Source organism: Acinonyx jubatus, chromosome E2, assembly GCF_027475565.1.
Source record: "Acinonyx jubatus isolate Ajub_Pintada_27869175 chromosome E2, VMU_Ajub_asm_v1.0, whole genome shotgun sequence".
Lineage (NCBI taxonomy): Eukaryota > Metazoa > Chordata > Mammalia > Carnivora > Felidae > Acinonyx > Acinonyx jubatus.
This window is the reverse complement of record NC_069396.1, coordinates 7,206,249-7,227,328: the sequence shown is the minus strand read 5'-3', so window position 1 is coordinate 7,227,328 and position 21,080 is coordinate 7,206,249. Positions and strand designations below refer to the sequence as shown.

At 50.3% G+C, this 21,080-nt stretch overlaps 2 protein-coding genes across 4 annotated transcripts in view; one reads left to right on the top strand and one right to left on the bottom strand.

The window, feature by feature from the left end:
• BCO1 (beta-carotene oxygenase 1) overlaps window positions 1-21,080 on the top strand; it is a 161,943-nt gene that overhangs the window by 38,187 nt on the left and 102,676 nt on the right. The window contains exons 2-3 of the mRNA XM_053211340.1: window positions 8,157-8,297; window positions 10,824-11,073. The gene's annotated coding sequence lies outside the window, so the exon portion shown is untranslated. The remainder of the gene's footprint in view (window positions 1-8,156; window positions 8,298-10,823; window positions 11,074-21,080) is intronic.
• The window catches only part of LOC106984006 (polycystic kidney disease protein 1-like 2), an 86,786-nt gene that overhangs the window by 22,961 nt on the left and 42,745 nt on the right, over window positions 1-21,080 (bottom strand). Inside the window, exons 18-27 of one of the 3 annotated variants that reach the window (XM_053211331.1) lie at window positions 20,727-20,909; window positions 18,968-19,092; window positions 17,852-17,978; window positions 17,056-17,187; window positions 13,209-13,431; window positions 12,448-12,641; window positions 8,120-8,350; window positions 5,244-5,345; window positions 2,949-3,127; window positions 1,151-1,297 (exon numbers count right to left, since the gene is read on the bottom strand). In XM_053211331.1, coding sequence (XP_053067306.1) covers window positions 1,151-1,297; window positions 2,949-3,127; window positions 5,244-5,345; window positions 8,120-8,350; window positions 12,448-12,641; window positions 13,209-13,431; window positions 17,056-17,187; window positions 17,852-17,978; window positions 18,968-19,092; window positions 20,727-20,909 — 1,643 coding nt within the window. The remainder of the gene's footprint in view (window positions 1-1,150; window positions 1,298-2,948; window positions 3,128-5,243; window positions 5,346-8,119; window positions 8,351-12,447; window positions 12,642-13,208; window positions 13,432-17,055; window positions 17,188-17,851; window positions 17,979-18,967; window positions 19,093-20,726; window positions 20,910-21,080) is intronic. The other 2 variants (XM_053211329.1, XM_053211330.1) reach the window with 2 other exon arrangements.

Below are 21,080 nucleotides of genomic sequence, written 5' to 3'. Positions count from 1 at the left end.
TAAAGTAGAGGTCACGGGGCGCCTGGGTGGCTCAGTCAGTTAAGTGTCTGACTCTTGACTTCAGCTAAGGTCGTGATCCCAGGGTTGTGGGATCGAGCCCTGCATCAGGCTCTGCACTGAACATAGAGCCCAGTTAAGATTCATTCCCCGCCCCCCACTCATGCACTCACTTATTCCCTCTCTCTCTCTCTCTCTCTCAAAAATAAAACAAAAATAAAGTAGAGGTGACAAATTCACATACCTAAAGGGACCTGGGTAGACACAAACAAATGAAGTAAATGAGTGAAGTGGGTTGGGAGTAAGATAATAGGGAGTGGGTGGGGATTGTGGCAAAACAGAGTGTACATGGCCTGTATAAGAGGAAAGCTGGTCCCCAGCTCTAGCAGATTGGTGTCATGCAGGAACATACTTGCTGCATTTTCATACTTGCCGGGTTTTTATGGAGTCTCTTGATTTTCTAATATTGGTTAGGAACAGACTGAGTGTCCATCACTAGGAGGATGGCTGAATTAGTTGTGGGACATCCAGTCTGTGGATTATCATGCAGCCAATAAGGAAGAGTTTGACCCAATCACACTGTCTTGGAAGGATGTTCATGGTGTACCATCAAAGAAAAAGGGTGACATAGTAGGAGTAGTTCCATTTTAAAATATATGAAATAAACGGTCTGTGGTGTTGTATGTGTGCACACGAGTGTGTGTGTGTGTGTACATTTGTATTTGCGTTGATGTGTTTGGGCAGATGTGGAAAGAAGGAAGTAAAACTAAGGGAGACACATGCTGAAACACCCGTGTGGAAAAAACAGCATGAAGAAGGAGCCCCAGATGGCCAGACATGGAATTGCCTTTCAAAATCAGGCTGTTCAGTCACATAAAACATACTATTGTACGACACATGTAAAGAAGTACGGATAACCGTTCCAACCGTTTTCACCACGTCAAAGATCATTCTGTGTCAGAGGGTCCATGTCCCTCCAGGGCCCCTCAGTCCCAACAAGAAAAACTGATTGGTCATTAACGTCACACATTTGAAGCTATGCAGTCCCGATAGCTGAAACATGCTTTTGTTTTGCTTCACCTGGATTGCAGTGCACCTTCCCTAAAGATGAAAGAATAAGGTGAACAGCGTTTGCTTGAAAAGAAAAAAGTACCTGAATTGTTTCCTGTCCTGCTCTGTGGCCACCGGAAATTCTTTGTCAAGGACACAGTCTCCGACATCAATGGACAGCCACGAGTTGCAGAGGAAATACCACTTCCGGTTCATTGCCAGGTCATGCACCAGCACCCGGCTCACGTACCTGCAGAAGGGACCCACGCTTTTGAGGACAAGGTTGGGAGGTGAGGCTTCTTTGGATACCACGAAGGTAACACCTTTGCAAACCTGAGCCCAAGAACAAGAGCTCCTGAAAAGAGAAACTGTATTTTTCTTCATTTTCCTTGGTGCCTTGACCAAAATGCCCCGATCAGCGGGTGAATTTGGCCTCACGTGGGGAGCTCACAGAGATGCTGCTGCAAGAGGGTACCCTCTGAAACTATTTACCCTAGTGCAGGGCAGCAGGCCCAGGGCCAGCATCCAGATGCAAGTGAGGAAAGCCACGTTGTCTAAATTGTGTGCATTCAGGGAGGTGCAGACTCGGGCGCACAAAACCTCGTCTTCCTGTCGGCTTCCACCCAGAGAACGAGCCGTCTGTTTTGGACTCAGGACTTCATGGGTATCAATCATCAAACCTGATTTAGGTCTTTGAGGCCCGCGTAAGGAATGAGATCATCTCGCCTCTGCTGGGATGGGAGATGCCGGAGCAGCCATTTCCCCTGTTGCCTTATGGCCAGTAAGAATAGTGATAGTATCAATAGCCACTCTCTGCTGAGCATTTACTGCATAATGTGGGCTATGCTCGGAGGCTCTGGACACGCGTCTTCTCACTTCCAGGAGGACAGCCCTGTCAGGCATGCAAGAGCCTCCTCTGTTGAGGTCACACAGCCTCCGGAGGAGGCCAACATCCAGTGACTGATGGGTGCATTGCCTGGGTGTGGTCAAGACCTGGGCATCTCAGCCCGACTCGGAACACTCCAGAGCTCCCCGTGGGGGTCAGCCACGCTGTTGTGCTGCATCAGAGCTCTGCCCCCTCTGCTCCTCCTGCTTCCTTCTCTCCCTGCCCAGGGGCTGGTCCCAGGCACCCTGCATATTCAACTCTATCTCTGAGTCCAATGTACAGCCCTTGAAGTAGTATTGTGTAATCCCTTAGGTAAATTAAAGACAGCAATGTAAGTGCTGTGTTTTTCTAAAGTTGCAAGCCTCTGATGGGGGGTCAGACTGGAAATGACTCATCTAGGTGACTAGTTTTGGCCTCACACAGAAGGGGCAGATTCTTGGCTCTGAGCTTGCCAGCTGTGTGACCTTGGGCAAGTCACTTACCTTCCCTGGGCTTGGATTTTCCCACCTACAAAACAAGGATGAGGGTACTTGTCCCTGAATGAGAGTACTTGGTCATTGTTGAGGAGCCAGTGAAAAAAGGCACAGAAACAGGAAGGCTTAGTCTAGTGCTTAGCAGGGGCGGCTGTTCTTGCCTCTTCCACTAAACAATCAGCCCACTGTCTCCTTAGTCCCCTCTTATTGGGCAAGGTTTGTCTTCACAGCGGGTACCTATCCCCATTTTACAGATGGGGAGCTGGGGGCTCAATGACAGGTTGATGCTTCAGTGTGCCAAGGGTGGAGCTAACACTGGACGCCAGGGTTGCAACTTCCAGTCCTTGTAGCTACTGATCCCATCTGTGTGGCTCATGGATGGGTGGGCCTCTCCCGCCCTCACTGTCCTTATCAGTGAAGTAGGGATCCATTCTATGTGTTTGCGGAGGCTTGTGTGGATCAGCCAGGTGGCATGTGCACAGCCCTGGGCTGGCACTTAGGGGGTTCTCGTGGTGTGCTGCCCCCCCCCCCCCGTGACTTACCAGGATGGATGGTCCCCTGAGTTGTCATGCCACAGCCGCAGACTCCTCAGCTCCCCCAGGGGGAACAGGGTGGAGAGTAAGAAGACATCTACTCCTCCTCGCTCAAAAACTGGAATGTCAGGATCTGACAGGTGGTGGGGTTCACTCTCTCCATCCAGGCCATATAGGGTGACAGTCACCTGAAATCCAGAGACTAGGAGAGGCCAACTCCCCCTGGTAACCAGGCCTTGCTGGCCGTGTTTCCTTGGAAGTGTCCAAAAACCAGTGAAAACCAACATAGCACGGCCCCTTCATTCTCTCTTCTCCCATCTTGAGCCTACTGAATTATTTTCCAGGTGTATGAAGATTTGGGGTCACACTATCTGCATTTATGTATTCAGCGTGAGTTATAAAACACTTTCTGGTAACTTTTTAAACCTTCCCATGTACTTATTTGTAAGGGCTTTAGGGTAGGGACTGATTTCTCCCCCTAACAGTTATATTCCCAGTGTCTCCCAGAGTACCTGGCCCTGAGATGTGAATGCATGAGTGCCCATTGTCTTGAAAATGCATATTCCTAGGCACCCCCTCCAGACCACTCAACTGAAAATCCTGGGGCCAGGGCCCAGGAATCTGTTTTTCTGCAGCTGTCCAGGTGATACTGATGGCTGATTTCCTGAGCAGAAACAGCCACCATACTGCCATCTGTGTTCTGCCCACGTCTGTCAGCCTCACCACTGCAGCGTCCCTGCACCCATGTCCAACTGCCAGCAGCTGTCTCTTTCCTGGGGTTTCTTGGGCTGTTAGAACAGAGACTGAAGTGCCAGAGAATTAATGGTGATACATGCTGTTCTCCACCAGTGACTGATGGGATTCGTGGGTAAGTGACCCAGTTCCCCCAGCCATCAGTGGGGTGACTTTGAGGCCCACGTTGCTTACTATTTTGCCAAGTTCCATAGTGGGTTTAGGCTCCAGCTGACCAGAGAGGTAACGGATTTGATAATGCACCCCTTATCAGTTCTTTCTCTTCCCTATCAGCTTCCCAGTCCCCTACTGGGGTGTCCTAGGGTCCCCCTCTCAAGGCAACTCCTTATGCTTCCACAGCAGGGTTCATCCACTATAGACATCCTGGGCCGGATGATTCCTTGCTCTGGGGGCTTTCCTGTGCATTGTAGGACGTTTAACAGCATCCCTGGCCTCTACTAACCATCCAAACTAAGACAATATCAAACGGACATGTGGCCCAACTCTCCAGAAAGAAAAATGGCCTGTGGATCGTAGGTTTTCATGTCTTTCCTATAAGGTAGTCTCTTTAGTGTCAAACAGAAATAAGATGAATGTTTCATTCGATGGATGAAATTAATTCCTATGTTTATTCAGTGAACAGTTACCGAGCTCTTACTCTATGTTAGCCACCTGCTTGAGGACCTAAGACACAGCAATAAATAAAAATAAAACAGATGCATACATAAATGAAAATAAGATTTAAAAAGTAACAGACAAATGCCCCACTGTAATGAAGCTCAATGTCATTTTTGAAAAAAACAATGGAGCTTCCTCTGAGATACTAGACACAGTGCCAGTGGTTCTCAAAGTGTGTTCCATTGAGCCCTCAGTTTGAGTAAAGGAACCTTGGAGGCTGCTGTCAAGATAGTGTATCGAGATGAGGAACATCGCACAGGCCAGACTTAACTCAGGATGCCGAAGCATTGCAGGGACAACCTGCTTTATGCTCCACAGCCAAATGTTCACGAACCTCAGAGAATTGATAAGTAAGTGAAATAATTTCTTTACTACCTCTCGTCAGCCTGCTCCAGGACAGATGGCTCAACCTGACCTTTTAGCTAGATGCCAGCTAATCAGTTTACCCCCAAAAATCTAAGACTCCTTGTTTTCAAATGGGAGGCATTGTTCCTTTCTTTCCTTTCTCCCTTCTCTCTGAAGAATTTTGTTTTTGCTCTACCCATTGATAACAGTTTGCTGACTCTTCTTATGTGAGCAAATTTGCATGCAGGTTACAAACTGAGTTATTCTTTGATAGGGATAAGGGAGATGACCAGTGTCATAGTGCTAGGCCCCATCTCTCCCTTAACAAGTTCCTACTTTATCTTTTTAAATATTGGGGCTTGGGGTGATGTTTTGCTTGCCAAAAAGATTCTTTCCTGTAAAAAAATGAGAAGAGAAAAAAAAAATCCTACAATACCGTATTCACTATGCTAACGTGACTCCACAGTGGGCCAGCAAGGGCTTTGCTGGGAGGGACACACTGATCAACCGGGGCGGGGGGCGGGGGGGGAGTCTTGCATGGACAGGTACCTTCGAGGAAGTGGCTGCCCCTCTCCGGTTTCCAGTGTAGACTGTCACCAGGTAGTGGTACTGGGCAAAGGGATCGTTGTCCTCCAGCACTGTGACCTTCACCTGGACAGAAGGATGACGTTAGGAGGGCCCTGTTCAGTGGGTTCATGCATACACAGCAGCCAAGAGCAAGCTGGGCATTCATGACAAGGGAAGAGAGCAAAATTGTGTATGTTATGTATTCATTCCATTGGGTGAGAACAAGTAAAATAAAAGACTTTTAAAATAAAATAGTACAAAATGCATTCCATATTAAATAGGACTCAAAGTAGTCAAACTGGAAATGAACTTGGTATTAAGGTGAGAACGTTCAGTGTTTGATCTGGTGAATGATACCAACTCTGTTTATCTAGAATTTCTAACATTGGTAACCAGATTGGGACTCTAAGGGAATTTAAAAGGAAGGAAGGCTAAAGTGGTTTAGCAGCAAAACAAAACAAAGCTGGACTAGAGGTTGCAGTGGGCTCTGTGGTGAGCCGTCCAGATCTCCCAGCAGTGGACGGTTGTCTGCTCCAGTTGTCTGGGATGTGACAGCCACCTCTACTGAGGTCATATGCCCTCCTGGGGAGGCTGACGTGCGATGGCAGATTGATGTGGTATGTGGGCATGCTCAAGACCTGGGCATCTCGACCCAACCCAGGGCATCTCTGGAGCTCCCAGCCCAGCTTCCCTTTCTCTCTCTCTCTCTCCCTTCCTTCCTTCCTTCCTTCCTTCCTTCCTTCCTTCCTTCCTTCCTTCCTTCCTTCCTTTTTACTTTTATTGTTTTAATTTACATCCAAATTAGTTAGCATATAGTGCAACAATGATTTCAGGAGTAGATTCCTTAGTGCCCCTTCCCCATTTAGCCCATCCCCCCTCCCACCACCCCTCCAGCAACCCTCTGTTTGTTCTCCATACTTAAGAGTCTCTTCTGTTTTGTCCCCCTCCCTGTTTTTATGTTATTTTTGCTTCCCTTCCCTTGTGTTCATCTGTTCTGTGTCTTCAAGTCCTTATGAGTGAAGTCCTATGGTATTTGTCTTTCTCTGACTCATTTCGCTTAGCATCATACCCTCCAGTTCCATCCACGTAGTTGCAAATGGCAAGATTTCCTTCTTTTTCATTGCTGAGTGATACTCCATTGTCCTTACACACCGCATCTTCTTTGTCCATTCATCCTTCGGTGGACACTTGGGCTCTTTCCGTACTTGGGCTGTTGTGGACAGTGCTGCTTCTCTTTCTGCTCATCCTGCCTCCTTCCCTCCCTTTCCAGGGCTGAACGCAGGCACTCCTTGTGAAACACCCTGCACACTCAGCTCCGCTGCAGAGTCTCTTTCTTGGGAACCAAGCAACAGGGGAGGCGCTTAAAGTATTAATGTTGAATCCCTCGTGTGAATCGAAGACAGCAGTATAAATGTTGTAACTATGAGCTTATTAAGCTTTGTGCCACCTTCACATCCTGAGAGGCGTTGCTGTGTGTGGGGAGGGCGGGAAATGGAGAATATTTCAGAACTTTGTGACAGTGCATCCTTGCAAGTATTTATGTGCTCACTCAGACACTCAGAATTTTACTGAAGGCTCCTTAAATGTCAGATATGGTGCACATATTAGAAAAGTAATCAGAACTTTGTTGTTGGCAGTTTGTTTTTCTCGTTTCTATCCTCAGACCTGTTTTATGGTCAGGCAGATCTGGGTCTGAATTCTGGCTTCTTGGAGGTGACTTTGGATCAGTTAGTTGCCCTCCCTGATCTTTGGTCTTTTCCTCTGTAAGGTGATAGAGGCACCGTCCGGTTAAGGGTGGACTCAGAAGGCCCGGGTTGTCCATACCCTGCACATTTCAAAGAAAGACCTGGATCTTGGCCAGCTCTTGAAAGATAACCCCTGAGTGCTTGGAATCTCCTGCATGATGAGTGTCTTTTTTTTTTTTAAACGTTTATTTATTATTGAGAGATGGAGAGACACAGAGCATGAGCAGGGGAGGGGTAGAGAGAGGGGGAGACACAGAATCCAAAGCAGGCTCCAGGCTCTGAGCTGTCAGCACAGAGCCTGACGCGGGGCTCGAACTCACGAGCTGTGAGATCATGACCTGAGCCACAGTCGGTCGCTTAACCAACTGAGCCACCCAGGCGCCCCAAGTGATGGAGTGTCTTTGAATACCTTGGTCCACACCAAGTAGTCTCTGCTAACAGTCTGATTTATGATGAGGGCTTTGGGCCATGCTGTATCAGTCTGACCTCTGGGTGGTGGTGGTGATGATAGGTGATTTGTTGGAGACTGAGTGACTGACCTCAGTTACTCACTGGGCACTCATGTCTGTGGCTGACCACCCATTAAACCCTGGACCCCAGGGCTCAGGTGAGCTTTGTATGAACTGTCACACGCCATTGCTAGAGAATGCCGTCTGTCCATACAGCTCTCCTGGGGGAGTAGTCGGAAGCTCTTGCCAGATCTCTCCTGAACTCTTCCCTTTTCTGATTTTCATCTGCATCCTTCATTGCAATGAACCATAGTCATGAGTATCACAGCTTTTCTGAATTCTGAGAGTCTTCCCAGCAAATCGCTGAACTTGAGGTTGGTCTTGGGGCCTCTCAATCTTCTTCTTTAGAGGTGAAGTGAGCATTAAATGGGATAATCACTGGCATTTAGTAAATCCTCAATAAATGGTCAGTAGAATAATCCTCCTGACAATTTGATGAGAATGGACATTTTATATATAATGAGGCTGAGAAGCTGGCTTGCCTGGGATGACCTGGCTTTGCTGCTGGCCCTTTGGCTCCCCACCTGAGCTCCATCCCCTGAAGTTCCTGCAAGGGAACACCCCCTGCTCCTTCCTCCCATTCCTGCAGACCATGCAACCTCACCTTGGCCTGATCCTGAGCGTCCTTCCTCCTTGCCCAGATCACCACCAGCACGTAGGCCACGCAGAGGCAGCCCACGGTAGTCACAACCACGGGGTTATCTTCAAAGGTGGCAAAGAGCTCGGTGGTCTGGCGGACGTCAATGGCATTGGGCATCACCAGGAACGTGCTTCCAAAGAAGGTGAGGTGGTTGCAGAGGCAGTGTGTCTGGGAAGGGGTGGTCCGTGGCCCCACCTGCAACCCCAAAGAGGCCCTGGTAGGAATGCCAGCACGTCTCTGGCTCACTAAAGCCCAAGGGAGGTGCACAGTTCCCCGAGGAGGCCCGGGGAGACCAGCCCTAGGATTCTCTTGAGATCTATTAGTTAGCTAGAAATCTTTAAATGTTGACATATTATCTATAACAAGTATCTTTGTACCCGTCATTCTCAGTGGGCACCTTGTATCTCATGAGTCATCTTTGCCCCTTTAAAGAACTATTACGGGTGAAGGCGAAGTTCCCTCTATCCCCCACCTTCCATTAGCAGCCATTGTCACAACTTTGGTGCACATGATTCCATTATATTCTCCGCCCGATGCTCACTCATTGGACAGATATGTATTGAGTGTAAAATCTATGCCAGGCAATAGGCTAGGTGCTGAGAGGCCATCCAGGGTAATCAGCTCATCTCAGGTTTCCAGGGACTTATCTATTTCTAAAAATGAAAGTCCCAAGTCCTGGGACATGCTAGGGTGGTCAGTCATCTCACACTGAAGATAAAAAACAAACACAAAAAAACCAAAAAACTGATACTGGGGAATCATGTAAAGAAAAGGGAAGGGCAAATGTTTAAATCCTGAACTGGTGTCTTAGCACCAGGAATGCGCTCCCTAAATTTCACCCCTCTTAGGTTTAGGCACCAGGGGCCCCTTGCCTGGGTCATGCTTTGAGTGCGCGCTGCTCTAGCTATCCTCAGGCAGCACCTGTCTGCACAAGACAGGGAGTCAGGGGGCCCCAGGGACGTGCCCACCACAGCACATAGCACTCACCGTGTCTAGGGAAAGGCTCTAGGTGACCCTGAGGATGAAGCCCTCCTTAAATTTTGCACCATAGATGTCTCACTTGTTTTACCCTAGTCCTGGCCCTGGGATTCCCCCTTCTAGACTATGGTTTGGGGACCTGGACCTGGAATCCCTTGCTTCTAGGGCCTGCACAGCCCTGTTCCTCAGGATCACTCTTCTCTGGTGGACTGGCCACCGGTGTGCCCACCCTCGGGCATGAGGGTGGCAGGATGCGGCTATGGGGGGCAAGGTGTGTGGGTGGAGCTTGGGTACATGGTCCCCTGTGGTACAGGACCATAACATTGGGGCCAGGGGTGGGGGTGGAGACAGGAATGGACCAGGGCTGGGGACCCCCCATCTGTGTTCTTAATTCACACCTTGCACTTAAGTCCTTTCCTAAATCCTTCTGTCAACTTTCAGTTACCCCCCCGGGCCATTTGGTGGGCAGAGATTATGTTCAATCCCACAAGTCAGTGCCACTTTTCACTTCAGGGTCTACCAGGAGGTGGTGAGGTGGGAGGGGTGGGGAGCAGGAAACACTGGCATGCAGAAAGTTCTCCCCTCAGCTCAGCGCATGAGGAAGGACCTGCTGCAGCCCAAACTGCCCCAGCAGGTAACTCTTGTCTCTTTTCCTTAACAAGCCACCCAGCAGAGGGGTCACATGGGCATGACACCAAGTGTTTATTGACAGATTTCACATGGCGCTTAGTTCCGTGTTTGCTTCATTGTTTTTCTCACTGTTTCGCAATCCTGGTCAGCGCTTGTCATGCAGCTGTGGGCCTTAGGGGAACACCTGGGGCACTCGGAAGGAGTGGAGATGGTTTCAGAGAAGAAACCAAGCAGGTGCCAGTGACAAGACCATCTCAGTGCTGGGTGCCCAGGGACCAGGCTTTTTATGCCTACATCTTTGTCCCCCCGGGCTTTCCCAACCCTTCCAGCGTGAGAGTCTCTTGAACTCCGGGAATAAATCTGCGCATATCCTTGCTAAATTAGTTGCACCTTTAGTGACCTTTGAGAAAATATTTAAGCAGGAATACAGATTCTCAGCCCCCTTGCAATAATTCTGCTTTTACCCCTTGAGAAGGTCTGCGGTCTACAGACTTGGAGCTTTCTTTAGCCATTTAGAGAATTTGGTGCTGTCTTTCCACCCATTTACTTATTTATGGCTCCCCAGGGATCTTTATCTATAGCTATAGCTATAGCTATCTGTATCTACTTCTATATAATGAGCATCGTGTATATATTGGATTCATATAACTTTTCATCCATGACACACTCCCACATCTGACTTTTGTATGTCCTGCATTCATGTACGCGTGTATTAGTAGGTGTATATTTTCAATAACATAGTAAGTCCTGAGAACCCCCTACCCTACTCGAAAGCTAGGAACTTTCCAATAACTTACAGTTAGATGAGTAGTCCTCCCCTGGGCTGTCCTCATGCTCCCCCAACCCAACCGCCACCCAAGTCCCATGTTCATTGTCTCCTTGATTTCCATTTTATATATAGTTTTGTCTTCTCCGTGTTCAGATTGTCCAACACAACAACCATTTGACTCTGTGGAGCACTCACTTGTGCCAGACCCCACACTAACTACTTGATCCCCCTATTCCTGTCCAGGCCCCGCCCCAACTGTAAGTGGTAACCAGCTTGTATCCCCATTTTCAGATGGGAAAGCTGAGAGAGGTGCGGCAACCTGCCCAAAGTCACCTGCCCAGTCCTGATGAAGTGGGATTGGACCCAAGTCTGTCCAACAGCAGAGCCCACGCCCCCATCGGCTACACCATCCCTCTTTCTGAGCCTCGGGCCTCTGAGGACAGCCTGCCGGGCACTCCAGGCCAGCAGCGTGGGCATCAAACAGCTGCCGGGAGTGAGGACTCTGGGAAGGTCGCAACACACCCAGGGCCTTGTTCACGAGGTACAAAGGGCTCTATTACGGGCACGGGGAACATGTTGTCTCTTGGACGTCGCGATGCACCCGTTTCTTCCTGGCACTTTGGGGAACTCCCTCTGTGTGGTGGCCAGAAGCCAGGGCAGGAGTTGACAAGGGAGCTGAAGTTATAGCAGAAACAAAGCCGGAAGGAGCTTGGGTCTGAGTCCCCTTCTGTGGCTCTGCTGGGGCCTGGCTTCTTACACTACTTGTGACCATTGTCATTCGATTATGTGTGGCATTTGCTTCTTGGCTGTGTCCTCTGCTGGACCGAGATCTCACTGGTTTTTCTAACCATTATATCCCCACTGCCTCGCGCACGGCAAATATTTGTTAAATAAATGAAAGAAGGTACGGTCTATTAGATGGAGACAGGTATGTGATAAATTTCAGCTAGATGTGGAGGTTGCTGTTTGGGGGAGGGTATGAAATGCTGTGGAAGTCCAGAAAGGGAGAGTCCCGATGTCTGGACGCTTCCAAGAAGGTGACATTGGAGTGGGAGATGGAAGGGTGAATAGCACAGGAGTTTTCCATGCAGGGTAGGTATAAAGGGCCTTTGGCCCAGGGAGAGAACAGCAGATCAAAGGCAGGGAAGGCGGAAGAGGAACACTGATGCATGAAGGATGGCCTCTGATGACCTCAGAGCTAATGTCTGGACACTGTCATGGGCAGAGCTGAGCTGACTTGAGACAGGGATTTGATTGCAATTAATAGAGCCTTGTGCCATCCAGGGGCTTGGCGAGACTGGGTGGGGGGCTGGGCAAGCAGTGCTGCATCTCACAGAAGGCTCGTGCGCTGGAGACAGACGGGCTTGGGTCTGAGTTCCAGCTCTCCCACCTACTAGGCAAGGGATCTGGGGGTAAATTTGTTGACTTTCCTGAGCCTTTGTTTTACCATCTTAGAATGGGAATTCCTACTGTCTTAGAGGGTTATTGTGGAGCACGGAACACAGCACCTGGCATGGAATAAAGGACTCTGAGTTCAGTTCCTTAGCAATGAATGTCCATTCATTCAATGGTCATTTGTTCTCAATGGTGAGCAAAGCACACTGTTCCCAACTAATGGGGCTTCTGGTGCACTGAGGGAATAGACATCATCCCAGTGACCTCCTGAGTAGATGTGAAATGGCTTAGTGCTGTGTTTAGTGCTATGGAGGAATGGATGTATGTACTGGGAGAGCTTACAGCAGGAAATCCGACTTGCCCGGGGGTTAAGAACAGTTTTCTCAAGGAAGTGATACTGGAGGCAGGATCTAGTTAACCATACTGGGGGAGGAGGGGCATTCCAGGCCTAGGGAACGGCATATGCAAAGACACTGTAGAGGGGTGCAGAACAGCCACGAGAGCTGTGTCCTCTCCTTACCTGGCACCCAGAGTTGTCCCAAGTCCCCTGGACCTCATCCCAGAACACACAGTGGGACAGGAAGGTGGTGATGCCAACTGTGAGGTCCCTGGTGGGGGTTAGCTCCAGGTCAGACTCGGGGACCACAGTCAGATAGTAGATGCCTTCTCCAAAATGCAGGTCCTCTGGGTTCAGAATCCACGTGGACAGTCCATCTGCAAGAGAGAGGGCTCCAGGTCAGCCCGAAGCCTTGTGGAGACTGGGGCTAATGTCATGGGAGAGAAAGACCAAGGTGACTGGCCAGGGGAGCTGACCTTGATGGTCTCCCTGATATCCTAAGAAAGCCCTCTTCCCTTGAGATCTGGAGCAGAGAATAGGAGGCACTCCCAAGTCAGCACGACTGCCAAGTAAGGTAGATGAGGGCTCAAATTCTGACTCTGTCCCTTCTTGGCTGTGTGACTTTGTACCAGTGAACCTCTCTGTTCTTATCTGGCAAGAGGAAATGTCCATAGTGCCCATCCCAAGGGTTGTAATGAGGATTGCAGTGAAGTTAGTTCTATAAGTGCATATCAGTTCAGGGTGTTTAGTAGGTGCTCACTTAATGTTGCCAGATAATAAATAATACTGATGCTAACAGTAGTAGTAGTAGTAGTAATAACACCAAAAAATAGGCATTTAATGTAACAAAAAAAGTTTCTTTCCCCCATGGCTTCTGATTCTCAAGTTTTAAGTTGGTTACCCTCTCCCCACTGCCCAAGAACCTGGCCCAGTTGATGGATTACCTGCAGCAGCCGTTGGCGGAAGGTGAACTTTGGTGTCATAGCTGGTCTCATTGGGGTGGTAGCCGTAGCCCATGCTGAGCATGAGTGGGATATCAGGCCTCCAGTGCAGCTGGATTCCCAAAGCTGCGCCATCTGTAGTCAGGTTCACCCACAAAGCTTCAGGACTGGTCAAGTTTAACACAGTTGGCTCACTGTGTCCTTTTGAAAGCCGGGGCAGCAGGATCTGTCATCAGAAACAGTTACATCAGGGGTGTGCCGGGATGGGAGTGCCAGTAAGCATCAGGGCTGCTGTGCAGAGCAGGGCAGGGTGAGTGCCTGGGGAACCAGGATCCACTCTGCTGTGCTCATCTTATCAGCTTCCTGGGGCTGCTTATCTTGGTGCTTCCGATACCACAGATCTGCTGTCTTACAGTTCTGGAGGCCAGGAGTCCAGAATCAGTTCCACGGGGCTAAGGTTGGCGGGCTGATGCCGTCTGGAGGCTCTGGGAGAGAACCTTGCCTTTTCCAGCTTCTGAGGGTGCCGTGTCCCTTGGCTCAGGGCCCCTCCTTACATCACCCCAACCTCTTGCTTTTGTCATCAGATCAGCCTTTTGTCTTCTGTAGTTAACTCTCCCTGTCTCTGCCTCTTGTAAGGAGCTGGCATGCCACTGGGCCCACCCACATCATCCAGGGACCCTGGATTAAGGATCTATCTCAAGATCCTTAATCACACCTGCAAAGTCCCCTTGGCCATGTAAGGCGGCAAATCCACAGGCTCAGGGATGAGAATATGGACATCCCGGGGGGCTGTTATTCACCCACCACACTCATCAAACTGCATACCAAGGACTGGGCTGCATCTGTACAGAAAGAGGACAGACTTTTTCTCATTCGCTCAAGTGTGCTGTGTGAACTATGGTCATGTTGACGATGGTGTGAAGCAAGTGAAGTGTCTAAGTTAGGAGCACAGGCCAGAGAGGCAGAGAGACCTCTGTTTGGATCTTGGCTCTGTCCTATATCAGCTGTGGGACCTCCAGCCGGTTAACAGGCCACTCGGAGCCTCTGCTTCCTTGTCATCAGTAGACCACATAGACTCATTCAGGGTATTAAAAATAGTATCGCATACATGGGGCGCCTGGCTGGCTCAGTCAGTGGAGCTCGTGACTCTTGATCTCAGGGTTGTGAGTTCAGGCCCCACATTGGGTGTAGAGATTACTTAAAATATTTTGGGGGTGCCTGGGTGGCCCGTTAAGCATCCGACTCTTGGTTTTGGCTCAGGTCACGATCTCACGGTTTGTGGGTTCAAGCCCCGCGTCGGGCTCTGTGTTGGAAGCATGGAGCCTGCCTGGGATTCTCTCTGCCCATCTCTCTCTTTGCCCCCCCCCCACCCCAAATAAATAAATAAATAAACATTTAGTACAAAAAAATCTTTTAAAAAATGATATCACACATTTTAAAAAAAAATTTTTTTAAAGCGGGGGCGGGGGGGCGTACCTGGGTGGCTCAGTCGGTTCAGTGTCCGACTTCAACTCACATCATGATCTTGCAGTTGGTAAGTTTGAGCCCCACATCGGGCTCTGTGCTAACAGCTCAGAGCCTGGAACCTGCTTTGGATTCTGTGTCTCACTCACTTTCTGCCCCTCCCCCACTTGTGCGCGCGTGCGCTCTCTCTCTGTCTCTTTTTCAAAAACAAACAAACGTTAAAAAATTTTTAATGATATTACATACAAAATACTTAGCCAAGTGCCAGATACAGAGTAATACTAAAAACTTAGCAGCTATCATTATTCTGCTATTACTAATATGTTAGAAGTTCTCATAACCATTCTCCATTAACTGATGCTCTGTGTTCCCTTCTTAAAACAGACTGATTGATGTCCACCATGTGCCCCCTTCCAGGAAGGGCCTGCTCCCCACTCACAGACAGGCTCCAGCTGTCAGCTCCTTCAGGGTCGGTCCCGGCTGCAGAGCTCCACCTCGTCTGAGGCACACCCTCCTGGGGCCTCCTGCATCCAGGGGGCGAAGAAGGGGTATGAGGCCAAGACTTAGCAGCCTGCTGTGGGACATCTGTCTCATTTGTACATGAGGGATTTTAATTTATGGAGGCAACTGAGTGCTGATATGGAGGGGCCAGTGCCATTGAAAGAATCTGTGACTTACATTTCCTAAGAGGAGGGGACTACCATGCCATGCAGGGCCACAGGGGTCAGGAGGCAGGGGCAGGCACAGGGGAAAGCTCAGGTCAGGGCCGTTATTGGGATCTCCATGGGAAAGGCACGGCAGGACAGAGTAAGCCATTTTCAGATAGGCCCATGTGGATGATTTCAGCAGGGTTGGGACTATAGGAATGGTCTCATGTGGTGGCCTGGTACCTGGCCTCGGGATGGTTTAGGACAGGGGAAATGTTGACTTGGTGTGTGAGTCAGATAAAGGGGCTTGTTGGGGGTATGGACTTGGGGTTGGTTAGTCTACATATGAAAGGTGTAGACTTCTTCCTCACCAGCAAGATTTTTAAGATATCAAAACATGAAAACATACAAAAAATAATAAGCCTGATTATTATCATTCTAATTAATGATATGATTAATAATCATTAATAATAATGATTATTATCATTCCAATGGCTGGTACTTGTTACGGTGTAACAAGTACAGCACACCCCCTTGAGTTGACCGGGCCTTTGTGAGGTCTGGGTTGTGATCTGACTCCTCCTTCTGCCCGGTCCTGCTGTCCTTCCTCCCTCTTTGCAGGTGTGGGTCTCAGCAAACATCTAGCACCCCAAGCTCTTTCTCAGCACCTGCTTCCAGAGAACCCAGCCTATGACAGCTCTCTCCTGCCAGTCAAGGTGTGAGCTCACCAGTGGGCACATGTGTTTATCCCAAAGCTGCTTATGTCCACATGTGTTTGTAAAGGTCAATTGGAAAAAAATTTTTTTTCTAATGTTTATTTCTTTTTGAGACAGAGAAAGACAGAGCATGAATGAGGGAGGGTCAGGGAGAGAGAGACACAGAATCTGAAGCAGGCTCCAGGCTCTGAGCTGTCAGCACGGAGTCTGACGCGGGGATTGAACTCATGGAGCGTGAGATCATGACCTGAGCCGAAGTCAGATGCTTAACTGACTGAGCCACCCAGGCGCCCCTGTAAAGGTCAATTTTAATGAGGTATTCCACAGAGTGACATAAAGTGACAGAGTACTAGTGTGAAAAGAATTATTTGCATAAAAACTTAAGCTGAATGCTTTGAGATACAGGAAAGATGAATTGCTAAACATTGGTATTGAATTAGTCATTGATGAGAAAACTAGATTAGGAAAAAACTCACTAAAATCTCAAGAGATCCTCAAGAGGATCTGATCTTGTATTGCACCATGATGCACTTATATTTTTGCTTCATTTTAATGTTTTTATTTATTTTTGAGCAAGCGAGAGGGGTGGGGAGGGGGGGGACAGAAGATCCAAAGCAGGCTCTGGGCTGACAGCAGAGATCCTGATGTAGGGCTCGAACTCACAAACCCTAAGATCATGACCTGAGCCAAAGTCAGATGCTTAACCAACTGAGCCACCCAGGCGCCCTGATGTTTTTGCTTCATTTTAGAGAAAATTGGACATTTCAGAGCCTGCAATGTAAGGGTGGTTAATGTAATGAAAATGATTAGAATTCCAATCAACAGATTGAAAGAAATGTTTCAATTGTACACCCCAAGATTGACAATGATATACATTTATAGTTTTAAGGTAAAATACAACGTGTAAGACAGGGTATGGACCATTCTTAATGATTCTCCTCTTTAATCAACTGTTGGTCCCAACCAAGTTGAAGAAGAAAACAGAAGTGACACCTGACTTCTGAAAGCACCCCCAAGTTCTACCTCGATGTTCTCCGACAGATTCTTCACGGGTATGAGATGTCCACTGGAGCTGGTCAGACAGAGGCCACCGACAGTTCCACTGACATCAAAGTGACTTCGGGCTGGGAAAGGGCTCATTGGGAAACTCATCATCTGAAACCAAGAACACAGAGTGCTGGCCAAGGCCCCTGAAGGCTGGAAGGTGACTGCGTCCCTGTGTGAATGACAGGGTTTCCCAAGATGGGATGGACAAGTGGCCCTTGCTCTCTGGGGTGAATGGGGGACCCTGTTGTCAGCTAGCTGTGTCTGGCTTTCTGGGTGTGTGTCTGCCTTTCAAGGCTGAGGACCTGCTCAGACCCGCTAGAGTTGTGCAGCTGCTGGACTGTAAAACCATCTGAGCCTTTTTTCTTGGCAAAGCCAGCGAGTCCCCAAGAGAAAGATATTTGTCTGTCTTTGTTGGGGCTGAAGGAACAGAGAGATGTGCCCTAACTTGGGAGTGAAAAGAGCCCTGGGCTTGCCGTTTCCTAGTTATGGAACAAAGTCCGAAGAACTTTACTTCCAGGAACTAATTGAACCGAGGCTGCCGGGGAAGTTCCACCACACAGTGGAAGAAGGATGGATTTGGGAGTTTGCATCCCAGCCCTGCCATTTTGCTTGTGGCCTCAGGCAGGTCACTGAGCCTCATCTGTAAAATGGGCATAGTAATATGTGTAATTGAAAGGGCCGTCATCAACATAACCGAGCAAACACGCATGCGAGTGCAAGTGCCATAGAAGCTGTAAAGGGCTGCTCCCGAGGAGGGCATTACTGTTGTTACCCTGATGTCCACAGGCTCCTGGCTGGCCTCCATGGAGCCAAGGGAGGAGGCCGCGGGCAGGGTGAAGGTCGCAGAGTAAGTGGCGGCAGTGTGCACAGAGGAGCCCCGCCAGTTCCAGGGCTGTATTCTGGCCACAAGGCGAGAGCAGAGGTGCCAGGAGAGAGAGAGGAAAGTCAGTGTCAGAGGAAGAGTTCTTGCTCTGCCGGGAGCCCCAGTATCACCATTAGAGCAGGCGGCTCTGCTTCAGTCCCCAAAGGCGGTTCTGTACGCTCGTGTCAATGGAACAGCATGGAAGGTAGCCGACAACCCCCCCCCCCCCACACACACACACTGTGAGGACAGGGCTTTAGCCAGCTTTGTTTAAGGGCGCACCCCCCGTGCCAACAAGAGTGCCTGGCACACAGTGGGGGTCAACACATCCTTTGCTGAATGAATAAGTGAGCTTTGATGTGAGCATTTCTCTCGGCCTAGCTCCCCTACCTACTTGATCTCTGATATCATGGGTCCCCAGCCTCATCTTCTCTGGCCCTTGCCATTGTCCTGTCTGATTAGACTGGGGACCTGGTTTCAGACCCTAGCTCTGGTCAGAGTGATGCTTCAGGAAATTGCCCCTGGGACCCAGGAGGGTAACCCTGGCATGGAGAATCGGAGAAGGGTGCTCACTGCAGGTGTCCCAGCAGGGCCTGCAGTGTGGTCCAGCCCTTGCTTGTCAGGGGGAGGAATGCAGGGTGGAGGGCATCCTCAGGTCCATGAACTCCCAGGGCAAGTGCTCTTGAATCCAGCCCACAGCTCTGGGGAGCACCGGGCTTGGCCAGGCACACCCCGGATGTGGTTAAAGGTGGGCAGGCCCCCTTCATTCAGCCTCCCTGCCTGCGTGGCTCCCACATGACCCAACTCTCAGGACTTGTGGGTGGCTCCAAGACGGGGTGTGGACTCAGCCGTTGCCCTCCTACGCTGCACAAGCACCCAATGTGGGGACCTTCTCTTGGTGAAAAGCCCTCCCACTTCCAAGGCTGGCTGCCTGGGCTCTGCCTGTCACAGGGTCTCGGGCTGTGGCTATGGAACGAGCCAGGTCAGGGGACAGGCTGTCTTGGGGATGCCAGTGCTGCTGGTTACCTGTTCGTGTACACGGAGATGGAAGGGGCAGCCAGAGTGGCTGGGAGGCCCCCAGGCAGTGTCCCCAGCAGGAGGGCAGCCTGCACTCGCTCCACAACATCGAGCAGCTGGGGCACGGTGGCCATCTGGAAGAGGAAGCAGGGGATGCTGCTGTGACCCGTGTCCATATGCCACCTTTGCTCACTGTCACCAGGCTAGCGTGGGGCCTTCAGCAGGGACTGGGCAGGGGGTGGGGGTGCGCAGAGGAGTGAGCAAGGGACAACACTGCCGTTCATTGAGCGCCAGGCTCTGTAGGGAATGAAGAGTAACACTTGCACGGATTCCAGCACTTATGTGAACCCTTTTCATCCTCACGACAATTCTGTGAGGCAGGTGCTGTCACTTACCCATTTGGCAGACAGGGAAACAAAGGCACGTAAAGGATGAGTGACTTGTGGAGGTCGCATGTGGAAAAAGGCAAGTGCCAGGACTCAACGGTCAGGTGGAGAGGCAGCTGGCTCCTGAGTCCGTGCGCTAGGCTGTCACGCTCTGCGCCGCTCTGTGCTGCTCTGTCCGACCCTGCCGTCCACCCACAGCCCACGTCTTATTTGTGGGGAAATGGAAAGCCACAGGCAGAGCCATTTTACAGGGTCACCTGGGCTTGGACTGCTGCTCACCCCACCCAAACCCCCAGATGAGGATGTGGGCTCACTGAGGTCAAGGACCCGGGAAGGGCTGGACGTTTGCAAAGAGTTCCTATTGGGGCACAGATTACACGTGTGCGTGTATGTGTGTGTGTGAGAGAGAGGATATGACTGAGTGGATGCGAACGTATGTATTTGAGGGTGACGTGAATATAAAGACTGAAGTGTGTATGTATTTGTGAGTATCTGTGTGATTGTGTGTCTGCATACGAATGTGTGTTTGAGGGTATGTGTGAGTATAAGTATTGGAACATAAATGTGTGTGTGTGTGTGTGTGCTCCCGAGTAGACGGGAAGCACCTGGTGAAGGTGATGGGCCTTCAGCTCCATTGTCAGGCCGTCCTGGGAGGCCCTTCCCCTGGTGGCCCGTCAGGGCGCTGGGGCCGCATGAGACAGTGCCACGTCCGTTCTCACTCCAGAGGCTGCCTCTGTTCTAACAGCGTTCTGTGTTTGAGAACCGGGAGGGTGGACGTGTGATCTCACCAGTTGGTGGCTTATCTGGGAGGTGGCGGGTTGCCTCAGTTTACAGATGAGGAATGAGGCCGAGAGTCGTCATGCACCCAGCCCAAGTCTCAAGGTTTGAAGGTGACAGAGGCAGGATTTGAACTCAGGCTGCCTCGCTCCAAAGCCTGTGCTCTGCCTAGTATACCACACTGGCTCCCAGAAGCTCTGGTCTCTGGAACTTTTCTTCCAGTTCCCTAGAGAGGACTTTAACCCCTGTGTCTCAGTTTCCTCATCTGCAAGATGAAGAGAAAGACCCATCTAGAAAGGCTGGTGTGAGGGGCGCCTGGGTGGCGCAGTCAGTTAAGCGTCCGACTTCAGCCAGGTCACGATCTCGCGGTCCGTGGGTTCGAGCCCCGCGTCAGGCTCTGGGCTGATGGCTCAGAGCCTGGAGCCTGTTTCCGATTCTGTGTCTCCCTCTCTTTCTGCCCCTCCCCCGTTCATGCCCTGTCTCTCTCTGTCTCAGAAATAAATAAACGTTGAAAAAAAATTAAAAAAAAAAAAGAAAGAAAGAAAGGCTGGTGTGAGCGGGGCATGTGGTAGCCGGGAGGCCTGCATCTGGGCTGAAACACCTACCTGGCTGCCGTTGGCCCCGGTTGGGTTTTCCGGTCCGTCCCTCAGGGAAGCTGCCAGCACACTGCCCACGGCCTGAAACAGGTCCTTGGTGGCCGCCTGGCGCCTCTGGTCCTCAGGATGGGCCTTAGAGCTCGCTGCCAGCAGAGCTTCACTGGCATCCTGCAGAACCCAGGTGGCCTCCCGCTGGGCTCACCCAAAGGGGAAGGGAAAGCAACGTGAGCCCCTCCTGAGCCAGACCAGCCCCTGCACCATTCCAAGGACAAGGGCTGCAGTAGAGGGGAGCAGGGCGGGGAGATAAACTAGGGAAAATCTGGGCCCATTGCACAGGCTGCCCGTGTCACTCACTTGAGGTCA